Source organism: Neovison vison, chromosome 7, assembly GCF_020171115.1.
Source record: "Neovison vison isolate M4711 chromosome 7, ASM_NN_V1, whole genome shotgun sequence".
In the NCBI taxonomy this organism is placed as follows: Eukaryota; Metazoa; Chordata; class Mammalia; order Carnivora; family Mustelidae; genus Neogale; species Neogale vison.
The window spans coordinates 39,879,655-39,898,034 of NC_058097.1; the positions used below are offsets into that span (position 1 = coordinate 39,879,655).

The 18,380-nt window shown below is 41.3% G+C and overlaps 1 protein-coding gene across 4 annotated transcripts in view; it reads left to right on the top strand.

Annotated features, from left to right (window-relative positions):
- Positions 1-1,341: 1,341 nt before the first annotated feature.
- The window catches only part of ZNF507 (zinc finger protein 507), a 39,703-nt gene continuing 22,664 nt past the window's right edge, over positions 1,342-18,380 (top strand). For 2 of the 4 annotated variants that reach the window (XM_044256244.1, XM_044256247.1), the window contains exons 1-6: positions 1,342-1,490; positions 2,926-3,019; positions 4,396-4,518; positions 8,946-11,080; positions 12,492-12,609; positions 16,172-16,286. In XM_044256244.1, coding sequence (XP_044112179.1) covers positions 8,948-11,080; positions 12,492-12,609; positions 16,172-16,286 — 2,366 coding nt within the window. In that variant the 5' untranslated portion in view covers positions 1,342-1,490; positions 2,926-3,019; positions 4,396-4,518; positions 8,946-8,947. Of the gene's footprint in view, positions 1,491-2,925; positions 3,020-4,395; positions 4,568-8,945; positions 11,081-12,491; positions 12,610-16,171; positions 16,287-18,380 lie in introns of those variants that run through there. The other 2 variants (XM_044256245.1, XM_044256246.1) reach the window with 2 other exon arrangements.

An 18,380-nucleotide genomic window follows, 5' to 3' on the forward strand; every position in this document is an offset into this window, starting at 1 on the left:
TGGATTCATGGATGTTACAGTTACAGTTATTTCTAAAGGAAATTTTCTCTTCAGATAGTTATAAACTAGGATTATTCATATAGATCAAGAAAAGGAAAGAAATTTGCACATTAATTGTTCTCCCTTTCTCCTCTTCATATATTTCTGGTTTTCCTTATTTTTTTCCTTTTCCCCTTCCACGGTCATCTCCTGCTTAATCTCTTTTATCGAAAAAAAAAAACTGCCCAACACTTTATTTTTCCTTCTTCCTTAGCTATTTGGTCCAACTGTCAAAGGAGTCTTGTAGATTAAGAGAACTCTCAAACGTTCCTGGTTTCCCAACCCTGCCAATTCAGGCAAATTTGTATCCTGAGGTACAGTGAGGAGTATTACTGACCTGTCTGAACAGAGCCCAAGTTTTGCTAGGTATTTCTCCCACTTGAAAATTGAGACCCCAGCCAACTGCAAAGACTTCTAATACATCTGGAAGTCCCCAAGGGCTATCTCAATGAACAAGTCCAATCCATTACCGTGACGGGAATCTTAGGTTTGCTCCCTTCCTACTGCTCCTGGCCCACCTACGGAGTCCAGACCAAAACACCTGCTATGTAGCTCCTAAGGTACCAAAACAGTCCCGCATTCTCTGTGAAGTTGGATGAAATGCTTCAGTCCCTTTGTATTTTGCTTTTTTCGCAGGGGAACCAAAACAAGGCTGCTTATAACCCCGGTGTGTACGTCACTAATAAAAACAGAGCCAAATGACAAACACCATGATGCCCGCAGAAGGACTGAGGTCGTGTTACTCCGTGGAGCTACCAAGTCAGGCCATAACCCCTAGGATGAATTCTTGCCCTGGAAATCTTCTCTCAAGCAAATAGATTACCCAGGGCTAGCCCTGCCCCTCACCAGTCATACTTGAAGTCCAGCCACAAACCCAGCTAGGACCTCTCCATTTTAGCCAAGAACGCCACAAAAAGCGTAGCGCCACAAGCGCAGGAACAAATTCATATGCATAGGGCTGAAGAGTGCCTGTGATCATGGTGAAAAGCCAACTAGGGAGGAGATGGAGTGATGAAGCTAGCAGCAGACTGGGGCGACGTGGGGAGGGAGACACACCTACTTTTTGGCCCAGGCAACCACTGAGAGGACAACGTAGACGCCTTTGGAGGCCGTCGCCCCAGACCCGAACCCACCCAGGACCAGGACTACCCCGAGCAGCCAAAGTACCTTCTCCGCGCCGGCCCAGCCGGAATGCCCCAGGATGCCCGTGGGCGGGGCCTGCGCATCGCCCCGCCCCGCGGCCCGCCACTCGGGTCACCTGACCTGCCCGAGGCTCACGTGATCCGTCCCCAGCGCCGCCATTTTGGAGCTCCGGATAAGGAGGGGAAAAGCGGGGGAAAAGAGGGAAAAGAGCTGGGAGAGAGGTGGGCGAGGACGAGGGCGAGGGCACGGCCGGGCTCCTGGCCGGCCAAAGGAGGCTCGCGGAAGCAGCAGCCGCCGCCCGACCGCAGGTACCGCGCCCCGGGGCCGCCCCTCCGCCCGCAGGTAGCGCCGCCGCCGGCCATGTGCGTCCTCCCCTCAGGCCTCTACCGGCGTCCGCTTCCTCTTTAGCTGGGCGACACCGCCCGGTGCCCGCCATGCCCTAAGTTCCGCGTCCTCTTCCAGTGCTCTTCGCCGCCCACAGCAAGGCCAGCGGAGACCCCGGGCTTGCCCTGCCGCGGGGGGTGGGGGGAAAACTGCCGCTCTCCGCATACTGTCACCAGCCTGGTCTGCAGGCGGGCCTTCAAGGCGTTCGTTGCTTCCTTCCCCCCAGCAGATGTGAAACCGCTTAGGGCAGCCGCGGTAAAGCTCACGACGGTGTCCTCACCGCATCTCCTGATTACTTTTCTCAGGCCCCATCGCCCCAGCCCTGTAGCCAATTCTTGGTATAGAAAAAGCTAGTGCAGAAAATCCTAGCCTTCTGCCCCTATTACGAACCTTTTCGGTGAACTGGTGTCCCCAGAGATCACTGAGATCAGTTTTAAAAAAAGCTCCCACCTTTTAAGACCTGCGGGCATCCGGAGTGAATGGTTTGTGTGGAAGGCCTGGATGATTAATTAGGCGGAGGCCATCATCCCAACCCGTAGGCGATCTTTTTAGTTACTGCGGTGGGCTGTAATTTACTATCAGTCTGCATCTCTTTTATCAGGCAATTACTGGATTTATCACCTCCCTGAGCTTGTACTTTCTTCGGTACTCTCCTTTGACTCAGTGTATGCGTTGCGTTATTGATTAAAAGAGAAAGCCTGGCCCTTCATTCCTTTACCTCACTAACTCGTTTAAAATTAACTTCAGGGGAGGACCAAAGACGTGCTTTCTGCCCTGGCAACGAACTATTTACTTAACCATAATCGATAAGATAGCTGCATTCTAGGAGAAACGGACAGGCATTATTCGATTTTTGAGATTAAGTCTAGTTGGTATAAGAAACAGTAGCAAGGACCAGGGCAGGAAACTGCATTAGAAGATATATAGGTCAATCTGTCCTCTCTTTTCATGCCCGATGTGCTTGCAGAACTGTTTGAAGTTTGCAGAATCATCCTTTAGATTGTATTTTTGGTTAAGATTAAAATAGCAGTATACAATTTATAGATCCTTATTCATTAGAAAGGTATCAGCAAAACCAATAGTATTTTGAGTCAACTAGTTAAATTCTGAGCTAAAACAAAATACACAATTATTGGGAGAAGTTTCCAGAGCAGTTTTTTTCCCAAACTTGTGCAAAATCATAGTCTACTTGTTAGGGAAATTATGTAAATTTGCATCACATGATTGGATTGCATGAACATTCCTCTGAGTTTTTCACATAGAATATTGGGAAATTTTTCACTGCCAAAAGAAATCATTACTTTGTTTCACCAAGAAAATGAAATGTTTGATACTATATACTTTCATTCTTGGCCACAGCTGAATTCTGAAGATTGATCCAAGGGACTGTGTTAATTTCAGGAATTGATTTGAAAGACATTGGCTCTGCCACTTGACAGCCATGTAACCTTGGGTAAGTCACTTAAACCATACTGAGTGTTTCCTTATTTGTAAAGTTGTGTAACACCCACCTGGCCTGATCCAGAGTGTTACTAAGATCAAACAGGCTAACATGTTTGATACAGCCTTGCTCTAAGGCTGTTAACTCTTTTCAGTATTGATTCTTATACATATATGTTCTCACTGAGATGTAAGAGGGAAATTGGAGTATTAAGAAAGGGGATTTAGAATCGGATAGGTCTGGATTCCAATTCTTAAGCCAGTTATTACTTTACATCTGTGAGCCTCAGATTCCTTAAGTGCAAAAAAGAGGCTACTATTATCAGAAATAACATGAATACACAAGTTTGCATAGGCACTGCCCCCTGGATGGTAAGCACTTGGAGGACAAGGATTTCTTCTTTCTTATTTTTGTAGTCACCAGCACTGTGCTTGGCACATTATAGGTGCTTAATAAATGTTAAATCTTAATATTGGTTAATGTTAGTTAGGCCTTATGTCTTCACCATGGCTGCCAAATTAGAATATTCTCTCAGGCTAGATGCCAACTAAGAAATTTTAGATTAAGAAATTCATGTACTTGTGATATTGATACTGTTTTTTTCTTAGTGGCAATTAATCACATTAAGCTAAGGAGATTTTAATTCAAATAAATTATAGCTGACAGTAAGATAAATCTATAAATGTGTAAGCAATCTCAAGGTAATTTTTTATAGACAGTTCATAATTTAGGAACATGAAAGTTCATCCAGTACCAGTCTCTTGTTTTACATCTGAGGAATCTGAATAAAACCCGCAGAAACAGTGACTTGCCTAAGGTCACACAGCTGACTGAGGGTACTCTAGAAGAGGAACTTCTGCCTTTTGACTGGAGCAAATGTTTTGTATTTTAGGATTATGATAATGTAGAAGAATGGGAAATTGGTCATTACTTCACACAATCTTTAGTTGGGAAAGAACAAATTGTAAGTCTGAAAGAAAAAGTTCTTTATAAAATAGCAAACTGCCTTTGCACACACACAGAAAATTATAGCCTTTCTCCAGTTCCCCTCAGGCCCACAAGAATTGTTCAACTTGATTTTACTTATGATAACCATATGCTATAACTGAAAAGAACTAATTAGATGTACAAAGAAACCAAGTAGTAAATTATAAGGAAAGAAAGACAACAGAAATAATTTGGTTCTTTTCTTGGGAAAGACATTAATTACAAGCTTAGGCTGTGGAATACAGGTCTCCCCCACTTTTCAGTTTGCTTTCTGCCATTTCGCTTTTATGAAGGATCTACAAAAGTACCTATTTTCTCTAACTGAAAGAAATCCAAAGATTTCACTTCTACAAAAAAAAAAGGATGAAAACCAAAAGTAATTTTTAATCTTTGTTTTGCAGCAAGCCATTAATAGAGGCAGCACGTACCCCCAGCAGCAAGAGTGGCCCCACCAAGCTCCTTCCCTGCCCAAGAACTGCACTCAGCATCTCAGCATCAAGGCACCAGAGCTTTGAACTGTGTCTGTGAGCATCTGTGCTTTATCTTGATCTGTTTTGTGCATTCGTTAGCAAGGTGTGTCCTGAGGTATCAGAAAAGCCTAAGAGGTTACTTTTGATTTGGGGAACACGCAGAACTTCTTCCATATAATTTAAGGGTCATTCCTTCTTCACTTGACATCATTTTGGCTTCTAAAAGATCTCGTAGGAAATTTCTACTTTCAGCTAGCTGGGGAAACCTGTCCTGTCGTCTAGGAAAAATTTGAGACTGAGTGGAAGGATTGTAGAACTTTTCTGGCTTGGGATGCAATTTGTATTTATTTATTTGTAACAGTTTGTTATATTTTGTCTAATGTTATGTCTAAAGATTCCAAACAAGGAGCTCCCTACTTTACTGATGCCTCTGGTCTTTCCTCTTTCTGTAAATCTTCCTATTCAGCCATATTGGTCTTTTCACTAACCAGATAATTAGATAGCAGGTTTATTCTTGTTTATGAAAATATAATAATGTTATGGCTGTTTTCCTTGTCAGTCTTACCCTTGTGTTAACAGAATTCCAAAAGAGCAACTGAAGCACTCTAATTAGAATAATTCAAGAAGGATATATTTACAAAGATACTCTTAATAAAGATGTAGGACTTCATAAAGATGTAGGCAAACTACAGGGGTAATGCAATTATCTGATGCTAGCAGTGTCAGGAGAAGGAAGAGTTACCAGAAGCAGGAAAGTCTTGCAGAGCCCCCTGCCTGGAGAGAATGGCCTTCCATTGAACATGGCCAATCCAAGGTGACCTAGAGGGAGGGAACCAAGGACATGAATACCCTGGTCTCACTCTGCTGCGTTCCTCTGATCTCCTGTCGTGGCTCCCCACGGGCAACCAGGAACCAGAGGGCATAGGAGTCTAATGATGTAATACCTCCTGAGGCAGAGAACAGAGTGGAGAAAAGGAGACACTGAGCCCAGAGGGGCAAATGGTTGACATCTGGCACAGCCATCTTTTAGAATACAGTGTACCTCCCACCTCTTCATAAAGCTTTTCCTTATCTTCCTAGACCAAAACTAGCTTTTCAGTTTTTATTAGGGTTTGGTCATTAGCTGTTGCCTTCTGACTATTTTATCATGTATACTGTTTCATTATTTAAAAGCTGTTAATTTTCTTTTAACTTCTAAATATGTTTGTCCTATCCAGTCAACTCAGTTTTAAACCATGAGTACTGTGAATTTTTTTCCATAATCATGTTTTGTTTAATGCCGTTCATATAACAGCTTTTACTACAGCTTTTTATTATGAAAAGTTTTAAACATGTACGCAGTAGAAAGAACAGTATGAGTAATTCCTGGGTACTCATCACTCAACTTCAGTTACAAAATTTGCCATTCCTACTTCATCCCCCCCTCCACCCACCTCTTTAACCATAGTCTTTTTTTTTTTTTTTTTTTTTTTTAAGATTTATTTATTTATTTATCAGAGAGAGAGGGAGAGAGAGCGAGCACAGGCAAACAGAATGGCAGGCAGAGGCAGAGGGAGAAGCAGGCTCCCTGCTGAGCAAGGAGCCCTATGCGGGACTCGATCCCAGGACGCTGGGATCATGACCTGAGCCGAAGGCAGGCACTTAACCAACTGAGCCACCCAGGTGTCCCAACCATTTTTTAAAGTTTCATTTACATTGATCTGTTGAAGGTCATGGATAGTATGACGTGTTCATAATCCGTGTTGTCATCATCATTGAGCCACTGGGATTGTATTTGTACTCCTTCTTTTCATCTCTTCCCCCCCACCCAAATTTTACTTCACTTGACATGGAATCCCATATATATGTGCACATTGGTGGCCCAAAGGAAATTTTTGTGAAAATTTAAAGGATTGGCCTTAAGGTCAGCTTAACTCCCTCCTTGTGTATACTTTATCATGAGCTGTTTATCTAACCTTTTCTAACAGAGACTTTTGTTTAATGAGACGAGACTTGTACGATTCTGCTGTGTAGACTCAAACTGGTTTTTCAGGTGTTTCGTGATGTATTTTATGTTGTCATATCTGTTTTATAGCTGCCATTTCTGTACTTATCCCCAAATGTATGCAGCCTCTAAAATGAGGTACTTACATAAATGTTCAGGGAAAATTGGAGCATCTGCTGCAAATTTCCATTAGCTCTTAATGCCTGAGCAGACACCGCTTTTAAAATCGGAATGTTTTGTCAGTTTCTTTTGTATTAGTCTTTTTCTTCAGATAAAATGAACTCCTCCTCTTCATTTTACTTTCTTTTTAAGGTTACACACTGAAATATCCACAGGGAGCAATTTGCACTGCTCTCTTTCCTATTCTGTCATGAAGTAGAAGAGGGATAACGTGAATCACCTTTGTAACCCTGTGGGTATGCAAAGTCTGTTGAGCCAGTAGTCACTTGTCAACTTGCAGACTATCAATCAGCCTACATGGATGTCACATTTCATTGAGAAGGACACCTTAGGTCTACAGTAGACCACCAGATCTTGTACAAGAAACTAAATGTCCAAGGATTCCTGTTACTAACAATTACTTAACTAATTTGCATTTAATAATTGAACCGAAAGAAAAAAAAAGCCTTGAGTGACCTTAAAGGGAAATCAGTAGTCACAGAAAGAGCCACAGTGCCCTTTGGCCTAAAAACGTGAAATTGTCAGGCAGTAAGGTAACTTACAAAGTCACAAAGGATTTTCCCAGAGAAATTTTTCCCATACTGATCCCTTCATTAGTGACTTAAGATTTTATAGGGATTTAAAAATATTAACTCTTCCTACTTGAGAAAGATGGAAAGGGACTCCATAGTCTTTTGAGAGGTTATGCCCTCGGGTTGTTGAAGGGAGAGAGTAGCTAAAGGGCCAGCCATCTGAGATGGGGTAGCAGTCACTGTTGTAATGGCTATGGAATGCGTTCCTTGCCACGAGTGCAGTTGGACATGGAGAAGAAAAGAAAACTGATCACATTGGACAGACCATCAGGGAAGGAGAGAAGAAGTAGTACTAAAGAAACCAAGTGTAAAATGTTTGCATTTTTGCCTGATGTGGACCTAGATATAGTAAGTTTGTGTGCCAGAAAGAGCAGAAAAATCAGAGAGGAAAAGCCATCACTGTTGCCAAGAGTAGATATGGGAGGACTGGCACTGCAGCTGGTCAGAGCACTGGTAGGGTCTAGCAGGAGTTAGGTCTGATCTTGGCAGGGCTGAAGGGCCCTTCCGTGTTGATTCAGCCACCTGGGGGGAGAGAAGCCATTATTCACCTCCTAAAATAAGAATTCAGAGCCTGTAACTGGAGTTTAAGAATAGTATGGTCTTTGGTCTGTAGCTGGTGCCACTAAAAATTTTGCTGGCTTTTATTGAATGTTGTGAGTAAGACTCCAGAATGCACCTAAAATGTGGAAAAACAAAACTTGTTGCTGGAAAAAAGCCTAAACTGAAAAATGTGATCCAAGTCAACAAATTAATCTCACTTTGAGCCAAAGGAAATGTTTGAAATGAAAGTACTGCCAGGAAATAGAGGATTCAAGATCTAGGCGGAAAGATATTGTGAGTATTTTTTGTTTTGTAACTTCCTTGGCTGTAGTGCATTGCTAGAACTTACAGAGAACCCCTTTTAAGGACTTCGAATATGTAGACCTGAAACACCAGTTGTTTTCCTTCTCTGATGCCCCACTCCCTTTCAGGGAAAAAAAAAAGAAAGAAAAGAATGAAGAACATACATGCATATGAGTAGTAGTTGACCACTAATACGGCTTCTAGGAAAAAACCACAGCATGGTTTGTGGTTTATCTTCAGGAAGATAAATCGAAGGAAGTAAAAGAAGGAACTAGATCATTGCTTTTATGTAGTTTCGTTTGCATAGTACTTCTGAAAATTTACTCTGCCCTTTACAAGAGGTTCACAGCTGTATTTTCATAATTCCAAAGATCTGGGGAGGAAAAACTGTATGGTTTTAATAATAAAATTATAATTATATTTGGTGTAAGAAGTTGTCTCCCAAGAATTGTGTCAATCATGTATTGGCCTTAAAGAATAGTACTTTGTAGTAACTTGAGGTGGTTCCACATGCCCTGGGAATGCCTGTGTTCTTTCAGTCAAGGAATAGGAGTCCTGTTTTTTGGCATTGGGCAAAAGAGAGGGGTACTGATTGGACCCAGCTAGATGTCTAGGGGAAAGAAAGTGAAGAAAAAGGAGTTTCAAATTGTTAAAGTCATTTCCAAAGAAAGAAATCGATGGAAAGATCATCATCAGTCTTGATAGGGAACGGCACTCCAAAGAGAAGTTGTGAACAGTTTAAGTCTCTATTGGGCATACCCAGGTATACTGATACGGAGCTCCCAGGTTAGAGAATACAGAGATTCGTTTAAACTCTAAGATTAGTTTCAGTTTCCTGTGATTACATACCTGGGATACCTATAATCTGGTTATTTCTTTCTGTTGTATGTTATCCTTTCTAGATATGGAAGAAAGCAGCAGTGTTGCCATGTTGGTGCCAGATATTGGAGAACAAGAGGCTCTGTTGGCTGCTGAAACTGTCATCAGTTCATCATTGGAAATTGATGAACAAAGAAAAGTTAAAACAGATCCATTAATCCATGTTATCCAGAAGTTAAGCAAGATAGTAGAACATGAAAAGTCACAAAAATGTCTCTTAATTGGGAAGAAACGCTCACGTTCCAGTACTGCAGCACACTCTCTTGAAGCCCAAGAACTTTGCGAGATTCCAGCTAAAGTAACCCAGTCACCTGCTGCCGAGATTAGAAAGACTGAGATGTCACAGATACACTTCACCACTGGCTCTCTTGCCCAGAATGATGGGAAGGCTATGTCTTACCAGTGTAGCCTATGCAAGTTTCTGTCGTCATCGTTTTCTGTGTTAAAAGATCATATCAAGCAGCATGGTCACCAGAATGAAGTGATTCTGATGTGCTCGGAGTGCCACATCACATCTAAAAGCCAAGAGGAACTTGAAGCTCACGTGGTAAATGACCATGAAAATGATGCCAACAGTCGCGCTCAACCCAAAGCCCTACAGTGTATAAGCCCCTCCAACTCTTTGTCTCAGAGACCGACAGAAAGAAAGAGTGAAACCACTTCTGATACCGCCATGAGTGTGGACAGTCCGCAAGCTCACCCCGCCCAAAATGCACCCGTGACAGAGATGGGTAAGAGGAAGTGGTATGCATATGAACAGTATGGCATGTACCGCTGCTTGTTCTGTAGTTACACCTGTGGCCAGCAGAGAATGTTGAAAACACATGCTTGGAAGCATGCCGGGGAGGTCGATTGCTCCTATCCAATCTTCGAAAATGAAAACGAGCCCCTAGGCTTGCTGGACTCTTCAGTGGCTGCTGAGCCGGGTGGGCTGGACGCAGTAGTCATTGCTATTGGAGACAATGAACTGAGTATCCACAACGGGCCTTCAGTACAAGTACAGATTTGCAGCTCAGAAACGTTATCCTCTTCGTCTCCTTTGGAACAGAGTGTGGAAGGGGGAGTTCATCTGGGTCAGTCGGTTACTCTTGACCCTAACGAGGAAGAAATGCTGGAGGTGATTTCTGATGTGGAGGAGAATCTGATTGCCGACAGTCTGCTTTCATCTGCACAGAAAATCATTAGTAGCAGCCCAAACAAAAAAGGCCACGTTAACGTGATAGTGGAGCGTCTCCCGAGTGCGGAAGAAACTCTTCCGCAGAAGCATTTCCTCATGAATGCTGAAATCGAAGAGGGCAAAAACCTGAACCCCACAGAATCCCAGATCGGGTGTGAAGGAAGAGATGAAGTTTATCGAGCTGATAAATGTACTGTTGATATTGGGGGACTGATCATAGGCTGGAGCAGTCCAGAGAAGAAAGACAGTGAGTTAATAAACAAAGGACTGGCTGCTGATGAGAACGCCCCACCAGGCCGAAGGAGAACAAATTCTGAGTCTCTCAGACTACACTCGTTAGCCGCAGAAGCCCTCGTCACAATGCCCATACGAGCTGCAGAACTGACGAGAGCCAACCTCGGGCACTACGGGAACATAAACCTTCTAGATCCAGACACCGGACAAAGGCAAGTAGATAGCACATTGGCGGCATACTCTAAAATGATGTCACCACTCAAAAACTCCGCAGATGGATTAACAACTTTTAACCAAAGCAACTCGACATTGGTAGCACTCCCGGAGGGTAGGCAGGAATTGTCCGATGGGCAAGTTAAGACAGGCATCAGCATGTCCTTACTGACTGTCATTGAAAAGCTGAGGGAAAGGACAGACCAAAATGCTTCAGATGACGACATTTTGAAAGAGTTGCAGGACAACGCCCAGTGCCAACCAAACAGCGAGGCGAGCCTGTCGGGAAGCAGCGTGGTGGAGTACATCCCCAATGCTGATCGGCCCTACCGCTGCCGCCTGTGTCACTACGCCAGCGGGAACAAGGGCTACATCAAGCAGCACTTGCGAGTCCATCGGCAGAGACAGCCGTATCAGTGTCCTATCTGTGAGCACATAGCTGACAACAGCAAAGATCTGGAAAACCACATGATCAACCACTGTAAAACAAGAATATACCAGTGCAAGCAGTGCCAAGAGTCTTTTCATTATAAGGTAAGCATTGGTTCAGGAAGTCATTCAGAGAACCTTCAGATTTTTAGAGTCAGGAGGAAGCTTGGTAGAGAGAGCCCGACCACCTCATTTTATAGATAAGGAAACTGAGACCTAGGGAAGTTGGATAATTTGCCCAGAGGCTCCCAACTGAATTAGTATTAAAATTGGGACTGAAATCTAGGTCATCAGAATTTCTGGTGTAGGATTGTTTTCCCTGCCGACCGCCTCCTTAACGGTTTCTGTGTTTACTGCTTTAGTTTTAGTGTAGATATCTTTTTTTAAATGTGTTGATTTTAAATTGCAGGGTAATTACAAGGGAATGTACGGTGGAGGGACGTACACATATTTGATTTACACAAATGTAATCCTACATCATCAGCGCAAAAAAATAGCTATTTTTCATCTTCCATGACCCCAAAATGTAGCTCATTCACTTGAGCTCCACAACCAGCCAGTAGTGATCTGTGTCATTGCAGGAGGGAAAATAAGCTGTTTTGGACTTAATGAAAGATAGTCAAGTGGAAACAGAGCCACATGTGTTGTTTTATGGGCAGTTTAAGGGACTTTCAAGGACTATTTTGACTGATCTTCGTCTTACATGCTACCTTAAAACCAACAACCAGCATGAGATACTGTTTCTGTAAAGGAAACTGGATTCACTCATTAGTTTCAAACTTTCCTTCTCTCGTGTTTCAGTTGACTGTTCGGTGGGAGGAAAGTGTGCTTAAAGGGTAGCTGGGATGTAGGCTTTTTCTCTCAGATTCCCCAGAGTTGGGGGTCTAGCTCAGGAATAAAAAAGTCTTTGAGTCTGAGATTTCACTGCCTACTTGGGTTGCCCTCATGAAAATCCGAAGTGGTCTCAGGCTACCAGACAAGCAGTGCATCCAAATGGGCAGCAAAAGCAGGTTCCCGAAGTTCCTTTGGCTCCTGCAGTCTTGATTGTGGAGGTGGGGGAGAAGATCCCGTGGAGGAACGGTTCCATTTAGGTCTCTCTGGCACATTTAGTTGATATTGAAAGAAAAATTACCAGGAGTCCAGCAAAACAATTGCTGTTTGGATTTATTTTTATGAAAGCATTGGGTTATTCTGAGTGCTCTGCTCTTTCCTCCGCTGGCAGGCCAGTGTGTAAGTAAGTATGCACGTGCCGTGCATAAGCAGGGGGTAGCAGGGGATTTGTCTCGGAAAAGGCACAAAGAGCTGCCATTTTGATGGACTGTGATTTTCCTAGAGTATTTCTTCCCATAAACTGTCAAATAAGTCAGGTAATCTTTTAGCACATTTGATTTTAAAATACTGATAATGTGTTTTAGGTACTAGGCCGTGAAAGCAATTAACTGCTTCTCCAGTCTCTGAGTAACAGTGCAGGTGTATTTATCGAAGGTTACATGTGAATATTTCTCAATTTTTTTAGAGTCAGCTGAGGAACCATGAGAGAGAGCAACACAGTCTTCCAGATACCTTGTCAGTAGCAACTTCTAATGAGTCAAGGATTGCCGGTGATACAACTGATGGAAAATGTATTCAGGAAGGTATCTGTGCAATTTTTTTTTTTTTTTTGGTCCAGGCTGCATGAGTAGTATAGAAAGTTTTCTTAAAAAGCTTAGTTGTCATGTGGGTTAATTTCAGGACTAAAGCTGCCTATATTCTCTCTTTTCATACTGTGGAGTGAATCTTAACCTGTGTTCCTGAGGTATTGAATGAAACACTGTATTAGTAAGTACTCGGCTTCAACACTGTAGGTAAATAGTAGGTTGAAATTTATGCTGTCCTGTCAGAGCCAAGTCCAGCATAAACCCTTGGGTGACATACCAACAAGTTGGGGAAGCTTTTGCAGACGGCAGGCTCTCACCTCAAACTTTAAGTGAGGCTTCCTGCTGAGATCTTATTCTTAACCAAGTATGGCTGCCAGATTTCATCTGCATTATTCAGAAAAAAACCACGCACAAGATCTTTTTATGCACTATTTAGGTACTAGTTGGCCGAGTTTCTGCTAATAGGAATATTAGAATCAAAAGATTTAATTAGAGTTCCATGAAAAGGCGGATGCCACATCCGGAGAATTAGGGATAAAGCGTAATAAACCGTGCTTCCTTGCATCAGCTCTCTTAAATTGATATACTTTAAGTGTCTCAAGTGCTGTACGTAGTGTTTATGGGAAATAAAACATATTGGGGTGACTTTCCTTTTTAGATTTCCCAAGAATTAAAGTTAGAAACAACTGCAGAGTAAAATGTTTTAGCGTAATGTTTCATTAAATTATACCCCAGAAAGCATAACTGATTCAAGAATGTTTCTGAAAGAACTGATTTTGACACCACTGTAGCACCAAAATTCCCTTGTCAAACAGATGTCATCCCTGTAAAACTATCCAAAACAAAAGGAGTTTATGACATAGCATCTGTTTCTGCAATAGATGGCTGAGCTAAAACAGTTTTGTTTCCTTTTTACAAAATAGCCCTAAATGCCTCCTTTTATTTTAATTCATTATGTTTCCATATTCCCCTTTAAAGGAGACATTAAAACATTTGATGTTGTTGGACCATAAATCCCTAATGAAGGAATAAAGTAAATACTACTCAGTGGCACCACCTGCGGTTAATACTAGTGGTGGAATGGCTTTTCTAGCACCATCTTCCAAAGCAGTAGTTTATAAAACTGTCCAAATGGGTTAACAAATTAGAACTCACAATTTTAATAAAAAAGATTAAAATGTCAGCTCAAAATTAAAGTAACCAGTTTGAGCTTTACGGTGATAGCATCTGTCCACCATATCCCCATTTTACAGCATCTTTTCTTAGTGCATTCTGCTATTTCTTGGGGTTAAATGTATGGATTTAAACTGCTTGCCATGTCTGTTTTTCTCTCACTTCATTCCATTTTTCTTCTCTGTGATAATAGTAAAATGCTTCAGATGACTGATAATCTCCTGCATACTTAAATGTTGACACTTTATTAATTCAGTATTAAATCTTCGGAAATCTGGTTGTCAGGCCAAGAAACAAAGTGTTTTGCTCACAAAGAAGGTCAAAGAAATTCATGCCTTGCTAGAACTTCTTTAGCCACTTAATAAAATTAATGAACAAGTTGGGGGATGTGTGCCTCAGTGGTCCCCAGCCTCTGCCTCTCCCCACTCTGATGGGGTTAGGTTATAACCTACGTTATATAGGACATGTTTTTGACTCTGAGACACAGTGTAGTGGTGTTTCAGACATTCTTTCTGCCAAAAGGTATGGAGTGCCCATCCTGAGCTTGCTTCCAGCAGTCCAGTGAAGGCATCCAGTGCCTGTGCGGACTACAGCCGGGGAGGAAGACCAAACTGTACTGACGGGTGTCAGCTAACGTCACAGGTGCTCTCCTAGAGCCATGGGCAAAGCACTTTCATATGGTGCTCCTTCGTGAAATTTAATTAAATTGTTCCTTATTGCAAACATAAAATTCGCAAAGCTCTGGAAATTCGGCATAAACAGAACACACAGATCTCTGCCCTCAGGGGAGTCTACAGCTAGGGACAGGTCAAGAGATCTGACACAAACATGCAGGTGACACGCAGACTGCAGTGAAGAGGGTTCTCTGCTTTCTGAGTAAACCATGCTGGGAGGTTCTAGAATTTCCATTTTGTAGATGAGAAAACTGAGTCCTCACCAGATAAAATGCTTTTGCCCATGATCACCCTGGTACTAGGTGGAAGAGCAAGGACAAAGCCCAGAGTTTTGAACTTCTAAATCTAATATTCTTTCTACTGGAAACAGTTGCTTGAAGTAGCACGGGCTCTCATTCTGTGCTATATTAAGTTTTTCCATCTGTCATTTTTATTAGTTGTCATTGATCTGTAATATTTCTCACACAAAACCATTATCCAATATTTCACACTTCATTTTTTCAGGTTTTTTTTAAAAAAACTGAATTTGGAACAGTGCCACTTATAATCAAGTCCAAGTTTTTAACCTACCAATTAAGAGTAATACTTAAATTATAATTATGATTAGTGTGTATATTAATGTTGTAGACTTACACCAGGAAATTAGGACATTTTGTTCTGCCTGGCAAAAGTAGTTACAGGCAAAAGAAAATTTCAATTTTAGAAAGCTTAAATTTAACTTAAGGATTTTCTTTGTTGAAATTTCAGCGTGGGTTTCTTTTGTGCCAGCAGTTTTACGATTCTGTACTGTGTGCTAGTGTTCTACCTAAGCTTCCTTCCTGTTCTGGCTTATTCTCCAGCTTTCCATGCTTGCTTTGTTTCTGAATATAAAGCAGTCAGGCTGTGAATGGCCTGCAGATTTTGTGCTTACAGAAGAGTAAAGAGAGTGTTGAATATCTTCAGGAACAGTTTTACATGATCAAGGCATCCAGCTTGTTTTGTCTCAGGCTTACCCTGATTGCTGCAGAGTGAGGGTGGTAACATGGCCTCTTTTCCACTGGATCCATGTCTTCTGGATTCCAGAGAGTGGCACACTCCCATTAGTGATAACACTTACCCTTGTCACCTGTCGGTTTGCTGGGTATGATTATACGATATTATTTAGCACTGAATAATTCGTGCTGGTTTTTTCCTTCCGTTCTTGCAGTGATAGCTGGCTTTCAGTTGTAAAAAAAGAAACCCGCAGGGTAAAAAAGCTTTAGTCTTTTTATCTAGAGTTTGTTATATCTGCCTTGCGGCATACTGTGTAATGTTGTATTAGAGTATGAAATCACAGCTTGTTGGCAAATCAGTGTTTCCTTAAGACAGTGTATCCAATATCAGTTAGACCACCTTTCAGATCAACGGTGTATCTCTGGTTAATTCAGCTGCTGCACAGTCAGCAGGGCAGCTGGCATCAAGTTTATTACCTTCTAGCATTTTGTACAAGGTTATGCATAAACTAACCCAATGTATTTGTATTTACAGGTCAGATGATGTTCAGCTTATATCTGCTGATAGTCTAGTTGCAGGAGAACCTGGAAAGCCGTGTTCAAACTTGTTAATTTTAATAAATGAGAAAGCCTTGATTGAAATATTAATACTGTGTGTTATAAATATTCAGTTACAGTGGAAACTGTGTCATTTGTATCTAATCAGTGCATTTCGCTAAAGCTCTCCAATCCCTTGTCTAGGGACTAAGTCTTCAGTCCAGAAACAATATAGATGTGATGTGTGCGATTATACAAGTACAACATACGTTGGAGTCAGAAACCACAGACGAATCCATAACTCTGACAAGCCATACAGGTAAGTGTGATGATCCTCAAGTTTTAATGCTTGTATTAGAATATTTTACAGTAAAGAAAAAAATAGAATTAAAGATTCATAACACCTGTTTAAACACAAGGTAGGTACAAAGAAACTCACTACTGGTGAGTGTTGTCTAGTTTGTTAAGAAATATGAACTTTAAGCTTTTGTCTTAGGACAACCGGCATTTCATCTAGTTGAAATAGAGGAAGCTATCTACATCTGTCAGTTTGATGTTCTCAGTTTCATGTGGGTATAAATTACCATAGTAATCTTCAGTGCTTTGAGTACATTTCAGTAATTTGGAGGTTTAACTGCTCCATATTCCAACAAAAGATGCTTAAAACTTAAAAGCAATAAAATTCCCCATGAAAGAGGGTTTTTTTTGAAAATTAAGCTATCATTTAATTTTGTTACTTGATTTTCCACAAAAGCCAATTCTAATACTTGTTTTCAGGAAATAAAGACGTTCTCAGGTGATCAAGATAGAAAGATAGAAATCATTATTTCCTAAGTACACTTCAGCTCTTGAGAATAAGCTGCATGTTGTTTGTGTGCTAAAAGTACAGACATTTTTGCAGAAGGTCCCCCTGTCCCAAGGCAATCTGTTCCACTTGCAGCCACAATGGAGTTTCAGGATCCTACTCAAAGCTGAGACCGTCACCGTGACTAATTGCGCTAGGCCAAGGGCATGATCTTTTTCAATGGCTTATCAAAACTGTTTCACATTTTAACTTCTCTCCCCAGTTTTTTATATAGGTATGACACAGTGTGGGAAACTTGCCCACTGTATTAGTAGCTAAATGAAAACCTGACAGACTGTGCTTGAAAATGCCATTATTTGATGCTATAATATAACATTTGCAAACTTATTTATAATCATTCTTATTTATATATTTATAATCAATCCTCAGTGTATTCATTTGCCAAGTCTCATAGCTCTATGGAAGGTGTTTGGCCTTATCTCATTGTGTTTTTATTTCGAACATTTTTAAAACTAGGATCCCTAAGAAAGATTTTTCCCCAGAATACAATGAAGGCCATTAACCATTATCAACAACTTCATGCCAGAAATTATAGATGAGCAGTAATAGGTACTTAGCATGTATCATTTATGATTGTTACTAGGTAGCATTTAGAAGAACGTGATGGAAAGAGGACACTGGTTCATCTGATAAGAGGAGAAAGTTTTGCCTTTATATTTTGGGTATCTTTATTTTTAAATGTAATGATATCCTATGCCAAATTCATGTGATCCAGGCAAGAATAAAATAACGTTCTTTGGATCTAGAATTAGATTCATTGAGAAGTATTTATTGAGCAATACTATGTTCCAGGAGCTGTGCTGGGCTATTAGAGTATAGTCATGATCAAAAGGTTATTATACCTCTTTCATGAAATTTGTAGATAAATAATAAATAAGTGAACTCTCAAATAGACAGTTATGATAAGTTTATGAAAGATTCTGGCTCTCTAGAGGAGTCTTCACATCTACCTGAGTAAATTAGTCTTAGAGCTTAAAAAAGAACTTTGATAGTTTTTGGTGTCCTAGAGTTTATGTTTTCTTATGTTCTTAAGATATTCACAGATTCCTAGGGTTGGTTGTGATTGTCCTAGGTTCTTCCTACCAGTGGGCAATGTACTATGAGAATCCTCCTCCTCTTACAAGAAAGTGGTATTCATGTGTTACTTTCCAGGATTATTCACACGATACTTGGTCACTGGGTTTAGCCTGAGTGCTTATGTCTTAGGAGAAATGTCTTATGTCCCGCTCCCTGTAATTATGAACATTTTCTCAAAAGTCTTATTTTTTTTATTTTATTTTTTATAAACACATAATATATTTTTATCCCCAGGGGTACAGGTCTGTGAATCGCCAGGTTTACACACTTCACAGCACTCACCATAGCACATACCCTCCCCAGTGTCCATAGCCCCACCCCACTTCTCCCAACCCCCCTCCCCCCAGCAACCCTCAGTTTGTTTTGTGAGATTAAGAGTCACTTATGGTTTGTCTCCCTCCCAATCCCATCTTGTTTCATTTATTCTTCTCCTACCCCCTTAACCCCCCATGTTGCATCTCCACTTCCTCA